This window comes from Chanodichthys erythropterus, chromosome 6, assembly GCF_024489055.1.
Source record: "Chanodichthys erythropterus isolate Z2021 chromosome 6, ASM2448905v1, whole genome shotgun sequence".
NCBI classification, from domain to species: Eukaryota; Metazoa; Chordata; class Actinopteri; order Cypriniformes; family Xenocyprididae; genus Chanodichthys; species Chanodichthys erythropterus.
The window spans coordinates 2,142,501-2,159,291 of record NC_090226.1 but is presented as its reverse complement, the minus strand read 5'-3'; the positions used below and the strand labels follow the sequence as shown (position 1 = coordinate 2,159,291).

Here is a 16,791-nt window from a genome sequence, read left to right as displayed (position 1 = left end):
TTATTGGCCAATATATCGGTTATCGGCTTTCAAATATGAAGAATTATCGGTTATCAGTATCGGCCAGAATGTTCATATTGGTGCATCACTATGCGATAGTCAAAACTGTGACATAGCAAATCATATTTATGAGGTGAAAAGTCAAGTCTAAGTTTTCATTTAGTATGTCATAATTTCTATTTTTCATATAATTCTGCCATAATATGATGTTTGTTCTACTTTTTATTTGTAATTTCTACATTTTAAGTCATAATTTAGACTTTTCACCTCATAAATATGATTTGGTATGTCATAATTCAATTTCTGTACATCTAAATTTTTTATTTAGTATGTTTTTTTTCTACTTTTTATTTCTAATTTTCACGTTTTAAGTCAGAATTTCGACTTCACCTCATAAATATGATTTGGTATGTCATTAATGTAGACTTTTCATCTCATAAATATGACGTATGTCATAATTTGATTTTTGTAAGTCTAAGTTTTCATTTAGTATGTCATGATTTCCATTTTTCATATAATTCTGACTCAATATGTTGTTTTATTTCTACTTTTCTATTTCTCTAATTTCTATGTTTTAAGTCATAATTTCGCCTTTTCATCTCATAAAAATGACTTGGTATGTCATAATTCAATTTTTATAAATAAGTTTTCATTTAGTAAGTCATAATTTCGACTTTTCATCTCATAAATATGACTTTGTAAGTTAGTATGTCATAATTAGATTTTTGTAAGTCTAAATTTTTTAGTCGTAATTTTGATTTTTCATATAATTCTGACCCAACGTGTTGTTTTATTTCCACTTTTCTACTTTTTATTTCTAATTTCTACTTTTAAAGTCATAATTTGCACTTTTCATTCATGACTTAGTCATAATTTCACTGTGTTATATCATAATTTTGACTTCATAAAATCTTTTTTTTTTTTTTTAAATGTAATAATTATGATTTTCAAAAGCATGATTTTTTTATGTGGCAGAAATGGGCTTCCATAGTAATGAGAGCAAAGAACATGCACACAAATGATGATATAAACAATCAAGATTTGCTATAAAGCATATATAATAAATCTTTACTTGAGTGTACTCTATGCAAAGAAAGTTGGATATACTTGCATATCAACTTTATATATATCGATATCACTGTGCGATAATATAAATGCAATTTGCGACGATATAAACAATCAAACAGTTGAGATTTGCTAAATCGTATATATCATAAGTGATCTGTATGTTTGCGTATAAACTTTTAGTTGTAGGTTGTTGGAGTTATTAATTCGATATGTGGTCGAGATATTGAGAATTATGAAACCTGCAAGGTTTGGATCGATTTATAACAAGCCTAACTATTATTTGGTGATGTGCATGACTGAACACACAATATTTATAGAAAATGTCTTATCAATGGATAATAAATCATTTAAATAAATTTATAAATGGCTCAATAATCTCAGATTGGCTGACTATCGGAATATGAACAGATCTCCATGAGAGTTCATGTGCTGTTATTTCAGTGTGAGAGTTTGATTGAGCTGCAGGTGTTCAGATTCACAGTCTTCATTAGAATAACTCAGAATCCGCCGTCTCTGCTGTGTGCCGATCCAAAATGGCAGCGTGCTGGATGCAGTTTCAGCGTCTGTGGAGGACGACACACTCACACTCACACAATTGTGCTGGCAGCTTTCTTGCTGCTTTCTGTGACATTGAATCCATAGCAACAGCAAAACTCAAGAACTCACTCGTCCGTCCGCCGTCTGTTCGCTCCTGTCAGACGCTGCTTCGGTTTTCAGCCGGTTTCTCAACCACACTGAAACCTCGTAAAAGCGTACTGATATGATGCGCGCTGTTCTTCTGGCAGGATCATACTGTTTATGAAAATATCTCTCGTTCACTGATGCGTTCAGGTCGCCGTTATATGTTTGGTCTGAAACACTCTCATTGCAGGACTGATGTGAAGAGTGTGCAGAGAAACATGTGAAGCGCATAACAGGCACAATACCAGTATAAACAGAGATGTATATATCAGTACAGTATGAGTCACATGACTTAACGGTGTTTGCAAGTTTATCCACATTTTCAAAAAGCTCTTTTCACAGGACAAAAAAACACTCTCAATGTGGACGGAAGGACAAAACGGAAAGAAAAAGATGAGTTTTCAAACCAGAATGTGTTATTGTGGACGAGTCTCTGGAGATTTTGTATTTGTTTTGAACAGTATATATTTATTGCTTCATATTTTTCAAAAATTGAAGGATTGATATTTTGTGATTTAATGCAAATACATTTATATTCTATTTTTTATTTTTGGCTGAAGTGTCCAAATAGTTTTTGGGATCATTGAATACGTTACCTAGCTATTACCCATCCATCCATCCATCCATCCATCCATCCATCCATCCATCCATCCATCCATCCATCCATCTTTTTATTGATCCTTCTATCTATCAATCGTTCTATCGTTTTGTCCATCCATCATTCTATCTATCGTTCTATCTATCCATCCATCCATCCATCATCCATCCATCCATCCATCTATCATTCTATCTATCTATCTATCTATCTATCCATCGTTCAATATGTCATTCTATCATTCTATCTATCCATCTGTCCATCATTCTATCATTCTATCTGTAGTTCTATCTTTCTATCTATCTATTGTTCTGTCTATCTATCATTCTATCGTTCTATCAATCCATCCATCCATCTTTTTATTGATCCTTCTATCTATCATTCTTTATATATCTATCTGTCTGTCCATACATCCATCCATCTGTCATTCTATCTATCGTTCTATCAATCGTTCTATCGTTTTGGCCATCCATCATTCTATCTATCGTTCTATCATTCTATCTATTGTTCTGTCTATCTATCCGTCCATCCATCCCTCCATCCATCAGCTATTATTCTATCTATCCGTCGTTCAATCTGTCGTTCTATCATTCTGTCTATCCATTGTTCTATCAATCATCCATCTTTTTATTGATCCTTCTATCTATCAATCATTCTATATATCTGTCGTCCATCCGTCCATCGTTATGCCTATCTTTTGTTCTATCTGTCGTTCCATCCATCCATCATCCTATCCATCCAGCTATCATTCTGTCTATCCATCTGTCCATTGTTCTATCATTCTATCTACCGTTCTTTCAATCCATCCATCTTTTTATTGATCTATCATTCGTTCGTTTGTTCAATCTATCTATCTATCCATCAATCTGTCCATCCAGCTATCGTTCTGTCTGTCTATCCATCTATCCATCTGTCCATACTTCTATCATTCTATCTATCGTTCTATCCGTCCATCCATCCTTCGTTCTATCCATTGTTCTATCATTCTGTCTTTCTATCGTTCTGTCATTCCATCCATCCATCATTCTATCGTTCTATTCATCTATCATTCTATCCATTCATCCATCCATCCATCCATCCATCCATCCATCCATCCATCCATCAGTGCTGAAGTTGATCCAGTGTTCTGGTTCTCCAGCGTCGTGTCCTGTCGGTTTGTTGTCGTGTTTGACAGTCCGCTGGTTCTCCTCATGAGGGAGGAGCGCGTCTCTCTCTCTCAGCAGAGCTCAGTGGAGACGCCACGGCTCATGGTGCAATTCTAAGGAAACGCATCACAGGCCAGCAGAGACTCGTTTGTGCAATAACAGCTCTGATCAAAGCCAGAAGGGCCCTTCTGTAGCTTCCTTTTTCTGAAGGTTTGTAGTGTTTGTCTTTCGTAAACACTGCAGGACTCGTTACACACTGAAGTTCGGTACTGAGTGCTTCAACCAGGCCCCGCCCCTTTATTTTGCATATGGATTATTTAAATGAGGAATATTGTGACGTGTTTCAGGGAGTTTAGAAACGGTGATGCTGATATAGAGCTTTTTCATGCTTAAAAAGCAACATTAAACACTAAAGAAAGATGAACATGGAAAAAAGCATATTATGACCTCTTTAGGTTTCATGCATGAATTGTAAATGAGAACAGGCCGAGTGTGTGTTGCTGTTTTTCACAGACTGTTCTCTCACACACACACACTGTCAGCATACTGTACTGTACATTCCCACCAAATACCAGCACGCCATAGTGCCGCCACAGGAATGCTGGGAATGAAGCGTCAGGCATGTGATCCAAGTGCAGAGCAGCAGCAGTCTGAAACGCATGGGAACAGAAAGCAAAAGGAAAACGTCCACCCTGAACTGTGTGTCTGTCAACATGTCTGCGGTTTCAGACGTGTTATCAGCAGCGCGGCGCTTTTCTTAATCTGATTGGTTGGTGTCGTGTATCTTCACTAGTTGTGGCATGTAAACTGAGGTTAATAATTAGTCTCTACAGGGCTAGATTGAGACCATTGACCAATCAGAAGACAGAACCAGAGCCATGTGCACTTTATAATGTTCTGATGTCTTCAAAATAACCAGCGTCAGTCAGTTATCAGACAGATGAGATTTAAAGGTAATATTTCAGTGATTTAGAGACGGTGATTGTTCACAGTTCTCTCACATGACATGCAGGTCAGCAAATAAAATATTTAATCTTTTTTAGTAGGTGCTTTATTTTGATGATTTTATTTTAAAATAATTTACTTGTTTTCATTTTACTTATTGACTTAGTAGGTATATTTGATTTATTTATTAATTTTTATTATTTAATTAAATTAATTTAAAGTTTTATTTTAATTGTTCTTAATTTAAAATAATGTAATTAATAAAATTAATAATTTTTTATAATTTACATTTTAATAAGTGTTTTATTTTGATTGTTTTATTTTTAAAATGTGTTAATTTTTTATGATTAAGTTTTATTTTGATAGTTAAATATATGTATATTTAAATTTTACATTTGTGCGATTTAATTTGTTTTATTTTAAAATTATTATTTTAATTTGACTCTTATGGTTGATTTTTTTTAAATAAGTTTTTAGTTTGTTCTCATTTTTAAAATGATGTATTTGTATACATTTGTATGATTTATTTATTTTTAAGGTTTGTTTTGTTTTTATTTTAATGAATTTTAGTCAATTAAATTATAAAAAATAAAACTACATTTTGTTTTGTTTTTAAAATGCATTTTAATTTTACTTTTTTATGACTTAATTTGTAAGTTTTATTTTGATAGTTCTTAAATATATGTATATTTAAATTTTACATTTGTGTGATTTAATGTTTTATTTTAAAATTATTTACTTATTTTAAATGTTTTAATGTTTTATTTAGTTTATTTTAAAATTATGTATTTATATACATTTGTATAATTTATTTTTTATTTTAATTAATTAATAATTTTTTTATAATTTTTATGATTTAATTAATTTGAGTCAGTTTTATTTTAATAGTTCTTATTTTAAAATAATGCAATTAATTAAATGAATTTTTTTATAATTTAATTACATTTTATTGTTTTATTTTGATGTGTTTTAATTTAACTTTTTATTTAATTAGTAAGTTTTATTTTGATAGTTCTTAAATCACACAAATGTAAAATTTAAATTTTACATTTATTTAAGTTTTATTTAGATTTTGTTTTGTTTTAAAATTATTTACTTATTTTAATTTGACATTTTTATGATTTATTATTTAATAAGTTTTATTTTGTTCTTATTTTTTAAATTATGTATTTATATACATTTGTATGATTTAATTATTTTTAATGTTTTTGTTTATATTTTAAAATTATTCACTTATTTTAATTTTAAATATTTGACTCAAGTAATAATAAGCGTTTCATTTTGATGGTTTTATTTTAAAATATATTTATTTTAATTTTACATTTTTATGATGTAGTTCATGCATTGTTATATTTTCATGAGCTCATGAAGCTCAGTTTGATCAGGATGAATCAGAGTTTGATTCTGTTCAGTCATCATTAGTTTTATTGGTTTAGCTGTGGCGGATGTTTCTTGCCCCAGTAACCCGACCGTGTTTGTACACGAGCGTCTGACGTCGTCACTGCAGCGGCTGGATTGTGTACTGTGGTACAGCAGGGTAAAGAGTGTTCGCGTGTGTGAACGCAGGCCTGTACTAGCTGCGGTTTCTGAGTAAAATTCCTGTCATAACTGTGGAGAAGTCGAGCGTTCTGTATCGCTACTGAACATGCAGTCGCTCCACTGCGATGTCATGAGGAGTGCTGCTGACTCTGCACTTCTGTGAGGTTCACTGTGCTTTCTCTGCTCCTCTGACTGATGCTTGAAGAGGCTTGTTGTGGTTTAGATTGATTGACAGCTGCCCATCACTGTGCTGTGGCTTAGTTAGCGTCGGTAGTTTGAGTTGAGGATTTCCCTGAGCTCTCACACAGAAACCCACTGACACACTGAGACTTCACATGAGGAACTGAGTTTGTGTGTGTCGTGTCTGAACGATGTCTCAACAGGAAGACGTCCTCAGGCAGACTGCACTAGAATACCCACAATCCCTCAGATTGTGCTGTACGTCTCTGGCTGTATTAGGCTGCGATTTTAAAAATATCTCATTGTGGGAGCTGAAGAAACTGTCTCACACTCAGATTTAGGTGCGAGGAAGAATAAAGACACAAGTCTGATTTGTTTTGATAGTTTTTAATTATATATTTAATTACTATTTTGAATTGTTTTTTATTTTCCATTTTCATTTTGATTTTAAAGTTGTTTGTTTCTCATTTTTTATTAGTTTTTGTTTTGTTAGTTTTAATGTCTTGTCTTTAATACTTCTTGTTTCATTACTGGATTAATCAGCGTTTTTAAATGAATCTTTTGAATGAATGATTCAGTGACACATACATTTGTTTAACAGTCACTTGTTGCCACCTACTGGTGTAACAATGTAATGAAACTTTATTTGAAGCAACAAACAAACTTTATTTGAAGCATCGAGTTGCTTTCAAAAGGTGATTTAATCTATTTTGATTGCTATCGTAGACATCAGTGTTTATATCTGAACTATAAACTTTTAATCCAGTACTTCTGTGATAATATGAATTATTGTAAGACAGAAATAATGATGCTGTGCGGTTGAAAAGACCGTTTGAAGCTGTTTCATACCTAAACATGACAACTGCTCTCTCTGGATCAGAACACATATCGGAATCTTCGCTCTGATTGTACTTGTAGAAGGTTTAACAGACAGAGGCGAATCATTGTCATTTAGGAATAAGATCGCGTGGGTGTTTGAATTGAAATTGCGATCTTTTAACCATAAGTTGTGCAGTTCAGAGCACAGATGTTGCTTATATGTTGCTCAAATGTTGATCAGATGTTGATCAGATTTTGCTCGGATGTTGATCACTTGTTGCTCAGATGTTGTTCAGATGTTGATCAGATGTTGCTTATGTTGCTCAGATGTTGATCAGATGTTCAGATGTTAATCAGATTTTGCTTGGATGTTAATCAGATGTTGATCAGATGTTGATCAGATGTTGATCAGATTTTGCTCGGATGTTGATCACATGTTGCTCAGATGTTCAGATGTTGATCAGATGTTGCTCAGATGTTGATCAGATTTTGCTTATGTCGATCAGATGTTGCTCAAATGTTGATCAGATGTTGCTTAAATGTTGCTCAAATGTTGTTCAGATGTTGCTTAAATATTGCTCAGATGTTAATCAGATGTTGATCAGATGTTGATCAGATTTTGCTTATGTCGATCAGATTTTGCTTATGTCGATCAGATGTTGATCAAATGTTGATCAGATTTTGCTCGGATGTTGATCACATGTTGCTCAGATGTTGCTCAGATGTTGCTCAGATGTTGTTCAGATGTTGTTCAGATGTTGTTCAGATGTTGTTCAGATGTTGTTCAGATGTTGATCAGATGTTGATCAGATGTTGATCAGATGTTGATCAGATGTTGCTTATGTTGCTCAGATGTTGATCAGATGTTGTTCAGATGTTAATCAGATGTTGCTCGGATGTTAATCAGATGTTGATCAGATGTTGATCAGATGTTGCTCGGATGTTAATCAGATGTTGATCAGATGTTGATCAGATTTTGCTCGGATGTTGATTACATGTTGCTCAGAGGTTGCTCAGATGTTGTTCAGATGTTGTTCAGATGTTAATCAGATGTTGCTTATGTTGCTCGGATGTTGCTCGGATGTTGCTCGGATGTTGCTCGGATGTTGCTCAGATGTTGATCAGATGTTGATAAGATGTTGTTCAGATGTTGATCGGATGTTGCTCAGATGTTGATCAGATGTTGATCAGATGTTGTTCAGATGTTGTTCAGATGTTGATCGGATGTTGCTCGGATGTTGCTTATGTTGCTCAGATGTTGATCAGATGTTGATCAGATGTTGATCAGATGTTGCTCAGATGTTGCTCAGATGTTGATCAGATGTTGCTCAGATGTTGATCAGATGTTGTTGGGATGTTGATCGGATGTTGCTCGGATGTTGCTTATGTTGCTCAGATGTTGCTCAGATGTTGCTCAGATGTTGCTCAGATGTTGCTCAGATGTTGCTCAGATGTTGCTCAGATGTTGATCAGATGTTGATCAGATGTTGCTCAGATGTTGATCAGATGTTGATCAGATGTTGTTCGGATGTTGTTCGGATGTTGCTCGGATGTTGCTCGGATGTTGCTTATGTTGCTCAGATGTTGCTCAGATGTTGCTCAGATGTTGCTCAGATGTTGATCAGATGTTGATCAGATGTTGCTTATGTTGCTCAGATGTTGATCAGATGTTGATCAGATGTTGCTCAAATGTTGATCAGATGTTGCTCAAATGTTGATCAGATGTTGCTTAAATGTTGCTCAGATGTTAATCAGACGTTAATCAGATGTTGTTCAGATGTTGATTTAGATGTTGCTCAAATGTTGTTCAGATGTTGATGTTGATCAGATGTTGCTCACATGTTGCTCACATGTTGATTTAGATGTTGCTCAAATGTTGTTCAGACGTTGCTTAAATGTTGTTAATATGTTGCTCAGATATTGCTCACCTGTTGCTCAGATGTTGCTTAAGTGTTGATCAGATGTTGCTCACATATTGCTCACGTGTTGCTCACATGTTGATGTAATTGCATTCTTTGTGTGTTTCAGGTGCTGAATCAGGTGCACCCAAAGCTGTCGTCCCAGCAGGAGGCGCTGCAGTACATCGAGGGCCTGATCCTGGTGCTGCTCAACACGCTCTGTCAGGCACAGCCGCGCACCGTACAGGACGTGGAGGTGAACGCCGTCACCATGAAAACCGCTGCCGACACATTAACCGCATTCCAGCACGAGTTTAGAGCTAAATGCACGCGGTCAGATTGATCATGTTCACCGGTTCCGTTTTTCGCGACCTCACTGTCATACGCTACTGCAGCACATGAATGATATTCAGTTCTATTAGTAGCATATTGATCTGTCAAAAACAGAATAAAAAAAAATCACAAAGTAGCTTATAAAATAAGACTACTGGGATCAACAAGTCATTTATTTGATCAAAAATACTGTAAAATTTTATGAAATATTATTTCAATTTAAAATAGCTGTTTCTACGTGAATATATAGTAAAATGTAATTTATTCCTGTGATCAAAGCTGAATTTTCAGCATTGTTACTCCAGAATGAAAACAAGTGCAAATAATTCCTTAAAATAGCCGTTCTATTCTTTATAAGGTGAAATATGAGCCAGACTCGCCCACATTGAGATCTGAATCTGAAATCCACAAAATATGAAAAACATATCGACTTATGATGCAAGAGAGGCGTGTTGTTTCATGACACTGAGCATCATGGGACTCATCTTAGTGAATTATAATGTTTATCTTAAACTGTGTGACTGGCTTTAATGTGTTTCTTATTTCTTCCTCCACGAGTGTTTCAGACGGCTTTATGATCTTCACTAACTCATGTTCACATGTTTTTGTGTGTTTGGTCGTTGCTCACAGACGGCAGCTGTGAGATGGACAGGTGCTTTAGTTTGTGGTTAAGACCTCAACCACAGAGCATGTTAAACCGCTGGTTTATCATGGTCGGGTCCCTCCGCTTGTTCTCTGGTTTTAGATTTCATCATCCTCATCCTCAGCTTCACAGCCATCATCATCACTCTTCATCTCTCTCGCATTGTACTGTGTGAAAGAATCGTCCTTCATCCCTCAGTCCTTTATCCTGTGACGCCCCACATGTAAACTCTGTTTTCTTTCTATTTCTGCTGGTTTCGCCATCTCATACGTGATTGTTGCTCCTCAGGAGCGTGTGCAGAGGAGTTTCCCGCACCCGATAGAGAAATGGGCCATCGCAGACGCTCAGGCTGCTATAGAGAAGAGGAAGAGGAGGAACCCTTTAGCCCTGCCGGTGGATAAGATCCATCCTCTTCTGAAGGTAATGCATGTGTCTTTAAATAATTCCCGCCCAAGGCGTATACTAAATAAAGGGGCGGGGCCTGGTTGAGTTAGTTAGTTGGTAAGGGGCGGGACATTTCCCAAACACCAATCAGAGCACATTGTGCTTTTCAGAAGGAGGGGCTTCATAGAGACAGGAACTAAACAGAGCGTTACTGACAGACTGGGAAGAGAGGAGCTGCAACAATGAGGAAAATATTAAACATTCAAGCATGAAAACCTGTTCTAGTAGAGCCCAAAAATAACACCAAGATGTAAAGGGGAATAATAGTTCCTCTTTAAAGTCACGGTCATTGCAGAACAATTCAATACAGCCGTATCTCTGCTTGTTGCAGCTGGTTTGGACAGAATTAACATTGAAAAGATGTGATTTATTTCATCATGTCATAACTGGTTGGGATACAGTGTAAATTTATCACAATCTATGAAGACAAATATTCTGTCTTTTTGGACGTGAGTTTGAGACACTTTCACTTTCAGAGTGTGAATTGGCCATGAAATGCAGGATGTTGAATTTTTAATTAAAAATCAAAATCATAAATTGTCGATTATTCCCTTGAAATTTTAATTGCAATTATAAATTATGATTATCACAATTTACGTTTTGAATAGCTTTATACCATTGTTTGAACTGTATGCCATATTTTTATACGAAAATAAACAAGCTGAAAACACTCTTCCTGAAAACTTTTATTGCTTTTCTATAGCATTAAAGGATTAGTTCCCTTTCAAATTAAAATTTCCTGATAATTTACTCATGTCATCCAAGATGTTCAATGTCTTTCTTTCTTCAGTCGAAAAGAAATGAAGGTTTTTGATAAAAACATTCCAGGATTATTCTCCATATAGTGGACTTCACTGGAGCCCAAACAGTTGAAGCTCAAAATTACAGTTTACAGCGATCCCAGACGAGAAATAAGGGTCTTATCCAGAGAAACCATCACTCATTTTCTAAAAAAAAAATTAAAACTTTTATATGTTTTAACCATAAATGCTCATCTTGAACTAGCTCTCTTCTTCTTCTCTATTAGAATTCCAGCAGTGTAGACACTGCTAAGTGTATTACTGCCCTCCACAGGTCAAAGTTTGAACTAAATTTTCATATACTATATACTTGCAAGTATTTAACAATTTTTTTTTTTTTTTGTTGCTGTACAGTCCTTTGGTCTACTTTGTAGTGAAAAGGGCTCTATAAATAAAGTAAACTTGAGACTTGAGACAATTTAATAAAAGTTTAACAAAAAATTACATTTTATTTAGGGCTCAATGACATACGTTTTATTCTTTTCCCTCAAATTCTGTTTTATTTTTACTGTATTCCATTTTAATGGTTTAATGACATTTTAATAATTAATAAGCATGTCTAATTAATTGAATTCTTAAAAACAACAAAATTTTTTAATTAAAAAAAATATATTTTAATGATTATTTATTTTTATTTTTTTCAGAAATTCTGTTCCGTATTTTTATTTTTCCGGCAATCAAATGAACGCATACCATTTAATTTATCTTTTATTCATGAAATTAAACATTTTGTCCAACAATGTGCTTCACAACAGAGCTTTACTGTTTAATTTAATAATAAATTATTAAATTTTATTTATCTAAATTCTACTCTACAACACTGATATGTTTCTGTCAAGTTAAATCGAACTTTTATTTTGATGGGTTGTCAAGAGCTTTGAGTTTCTCTGTTTACGATGATAGTTCTCTCAAACGAAGTGGTTAAATGTTTATTTAACCTTTTTAGACAGAAGCAAAAAAATGTTTTTATATATGTTTTCATATTTGATACATCAGGCTTTTATGGCTAAAATATAGTAAGAATATGAAGGAAAAAACAGCTCAATTTTATTCACAGACCCAAACTGAGCAAAAATATGCAATTTGCTGCAGATGCTGATATTTATATGGACAAAAAGTACGATGAATTTCAGATGCTTGTAATGTAAATCAATAAGATCTTTATAACACTAAAGCAGATACTTACATAAAATTCATATAAATATCAATATCCTCCAATAATATGTTTAAATGCTTGGTTTTATGATCAAAACTGTAGTTTTAAAACACATAATGCAATACAATGATGATTGATATAATAAACCTTCATCAAAAGCATATTTGATAAATATTACTAACAATATCAGTTATTCTTGCATTAAAAATCAGTGCAGATTTCACAGACACATGAAGCTGAAGGAGGACGTTTGTACGATTATACTAAAAGACTTTAATTTGCTAAAAAAAATCAATAATTTAGATGCCTTAGAAATGTGTTAATCAGATATGATAAGAGTTAATCATCACAGATGATCAAACATGATCAAAAACAAGTATAAACTTCAGCTAAATGACTATTTATCATTATAACAGAAGCCCTGGATTATGACATCATATCCTGCTGCTCATATTTGTTGTGAGGTCTGAAATAATTTATCATGTGTAGTTCAGTAGTTCTCCTTGCAGTACCGCTGACGTCCTGATGAGGGCGCTGCAGCTCCCTGAAACCATGAACCCAAAATCTCTTCAGTCTGTAGTGTGTTTTACTGGCACTCTTGTGTTCATTAATGAACTGATCATGTGATCATCACAGTGATGGTTCTGATCTCTCCTGCAGGAGGTACTGGGGTACAAAATTGACCATCAGGTGTCCGTGTACATCGTGGCGGTGCTGGAGTACATCTCTGCGGATATACTGAAGCTGGCGGGAAATTACGTACGAAACATTCGCCATTATGAGATCTCGCAGCAGGACATCACAGTGGCCATGTGTGCTGATAAGGTATGACATCACTGAACATGAAGCAGGGCAACATCTCACTGCATGATGGAGCCTATAATGCAGTTAGAATGAGCCTAAAATGCCACTTTATTTGTTTTTGTCTCATATTTATATCATGATATAGTTGAGCAGTATCACACGGGTGCTTTTTTTGTCCCGATTTGATTTTAATACAACAGTTCAATAAATAAGAAGTCAGTATTGTTATATTTTAGACACAGTATTGTCTGCTTTTTGCTCAATTTGCCAATTATAATAGCAGGGCTTCGGATTCTAAATGAATCCGTGCTTTGAACGAATCAATCGGGTGAATCAATGATTCAGTGACTCATTCATAAAGAGAGCCGTTTACTTAATTCCTGTTTGAATGAATCAAATATATGACTCTACTCATTTGGACATTTACCTTCACCTACCACCCGGTGTTTTATTTTAATGTAATTAAAAATTTTCATACTTTCATATTAATAAAAAAAACATTAAAGGTATAGTTCACCCAAAAAATTATTTTTGTAATGTCTATTTAATGCTTTTCTCGTTTAATGCAATAATGACTTTATCTTTTGGGGGTAATTTCTCAGCCAAATTTGATGTGTGATTAATTTGCAATTAATTTGATTAATCAATCACCACAGCGTGTAATTAATTAGATTACAATTTGTAATCGCTTGACAGCCCTAATATATATATATACACACCAGAGGTGTTTCCTCCGAAAGATAATTTATAAGAAATTAAAATAATTATTTAATTGAATGATTTAATGTAAAATAATAATAATTTAAATATTTGTACAATAATTTATAAGAAATTAAAATAATTATTTAATTTAATTTTAATATGTAAAATAAAATAATAATAATTCAATTATTTGTATAATAATTTATAAGAAATTAATTTTCTTTTAAATGTAATTATTAAATGTAATCTTAATAATAATAATAATAATAATAATAATAATAATTTAAATTTATTTGTATAATAATTTGTAGGAATTTAAAATAATTATTTAATTTGATTATTTAATGTAAAATAAATAATTTTTTATAATAATTTATAAGAAATTAAAATATTAATTATATATTAATATATAATATAAAATATTAAATTATTATTAATAATTTAATTATTTAATTTAATCTTAATAATAATTTTACATAATTTTGTGTATAATAATTTATAGGAAATTAAAATAATTATTTTATTTAAATAATAATAATTTAATTTATTTGTATAATTTATAAGAAATTATATTAATTTTTAAGATGTAGTAATAATACTATTTGAGTTTATTTAATAATAACACTAACGTAATTTATAGTCTCTTCATTATTATTATTATTATTTATTAATTTTTTTAATTTAGGGTTATGGTTATATTTATATTATTAATATTAATAACTTATTTTATAAATATGATAATTTATAAAAAATATTGAATATTAAATTTTTAAGGAGGCAAGGGAGGCAGTGCCTCCTCAACAAAACAAACAAAAATAAAACAATGCAAATATTAAAAAATATGACATTAAAAAGCGGGTAACTTGCCTCCCCTGATCACATTGACTTTTAACAGACCCCCTAAAGCGCCGCACTTATATTTAATCAAACCGCATAAATCTTCAGTTTTATTCTTTGTTTGTGGTGTTATTAATCATGCAGCTCTAACGAAACCCATCAACATTCAAGCAAATGACAGATTCAGTCTCCGCCCAGCTCTTGCTCAAGCTCCGCCCCTGTTGCTATGGTTGCAGGTGCTGATGGACATGTTCCATCAGGTTGAGGAGGACATCAGTGTGTTTCCTCTGATGGACGAGGAGCCGTCGGCGTCAGAGGAGCAGATGTACTATGACCTGGTGAAAGCGTTCATGGCGGAGGTACGACAGTATCTGCGAGATCTCAACCTCATCATCAAGGTGTTCCGCGAGCCGTTCGCCTCCAACACCATGCTGTTCTCCCCTCACGTGAGTCGCAGATTCTTCATCCTCACGCTCCTCTTCCTCCGGCAGCTGGATTCACTCGTGTGTCTCTTCCTGTAGGACGTGGAGAACATCTTCAGTCGTATCGTGGACATCCACGAGGTGACGGTGAAGCTGCTGGGGTTAATTGAAGATACGGTGGAGATGACAGATGAGACTAGTCCTCATCCGCTGGTCGGCAGCTGTTTTGAAGACCTCGCTGAGGTGAATATGTGATTATAAATATTATAAACACACACACATGTACATATATATATATATATATATATATATATATATATATATATATATATATATATATATATATATATATATATATATATATATATAATATATTTCTGCGTGTGTGAATATTATTTATGTGATTATTTTTAATTATTTTTGGCAAAGTGCAATAGCTACATCTAATGAAAATCAATGAATTAATGATTTTTTTCAACAAATTGTTAGTATGATTTATTATTTAATAATATTATAATTCATTTAAATAAATTATTTTATTTTAAATTTTTACTTAAAATGAACTATAAATTATAATAGTAATAATTGAATTAATTTGTATTTAGAAATTAATATTATTAGTTTATTTTAAAAAATATACTTAATAATAATTTAATGAATTAATTTATAATCAATTAAAATAATTGTTTAATGTAAAACTATAATAATGTAAATTAATTTTGTATAATTTATAAAAAATAAAATGTTTAAATGTAATCTTAATAATATTTTAAATAAATTATTTGTATAATAATTTAAATAATTATTTAATTTAATTATTTAATGTAAAATAATAATAAATTAAATAATTAATTTTGTATAATAAGGTATAAGAAATTAAAATATTAAATTTAATTATTCCATTTAATCTTAATAATAATTTTAATAATTTTTGTATAATAATTTATAGGAAATTAAAATAATTTATTAAATTTAATGTAAAATAATAATTTATTTAATTAATTTTATTTGTATAATAATTTATAAGAAATTTAAATAATTTTTAATTTTAATTATTTAATGTAATCTTAATAATAATAATTTAAATAATTTATTTGTATAATGTATAAGAAATTTAAGTAATTATTAAATGTAATTATGTTTTTAATTTAAAAAAATGTATTTAATTTAATTTACTTATTAATTTATTACTACTACTACTACTACTACTAATAATAATATAATGTAAAATTATTTTAATAAAATGAATAATTATAATAATAATAATTTAATAATTTAATTGATCTGTATAATGTATAAGAAATTAAAATTATCATATTCATTTTTAAGATGTAGTAATAATAATAATAATAATAATATATTTTATTTAATAATAACAGTAATGTAATTTATGGTTTATTATGTATTATTATTATTATTATTGTTCATTTATTTTATTTTAATTTTATTTAGGGTTAGGGTTAAATGTATATTATTAATATTAACAATTTATTTTATTAATATTATAATTTATAAGAAATATTTTAATTAACAATACTAATAGTAGTAATCTAATAAATTAACTTTATTTAATAATATTATAATTGATAAATTCATTTATTTTGATTTTAATAGTAATAACTTAATTTGTTTTTATTATCATAATTTTTAATAAATTATTTTATTTTTAATGGTAATTAAATAAATCTTCTTTTTAGATTTTTTTTTTTTTTTTTTGTAGCTGTAATGTTACCTGTATTTCAAATACTGTTTCTTTTATGTATCATTTAATAATTGAAGT

The 16,791-nt window shown here is 31.5% G+C and overlaps 1 protein-coding gene across 1 annotated transcript in view; it reads left to right on the top strand.

Moving 5' to 3' along the window:
• The window catches only part of sos1 (son of sevenless homolog 1 (Drosophila)), a 62,450-nt gene that overhangs the window by 2,926 nt on the left and 42,733 nt on the right, over window positions 1-16,791 (top strand). The window contains exons 2-6 of the mRNA XM_067387697.1: window positions 9,001-9,126; window positions 10,135-10,266; window positions 12,907-13,071; window positions 14,826-15,035; window positions 15,111-15,254. Of these exons, the coding sequence (XP_067243798.1) occupies window positions 9,001-9,126; window positions 10,135-10,266; window positions 12,907-13,071; window positions 14,826-15,035; window positions 15,111-15,254 (777 nt within the window). The remainder of the gene's footprint in view (window positions 1-9,000; window positions 9,127-10,134; window positions 10,267-12,906; window positions 13,072-14,825; window positions 15,036-15,110; window positions 15,255-16,791) is intronic.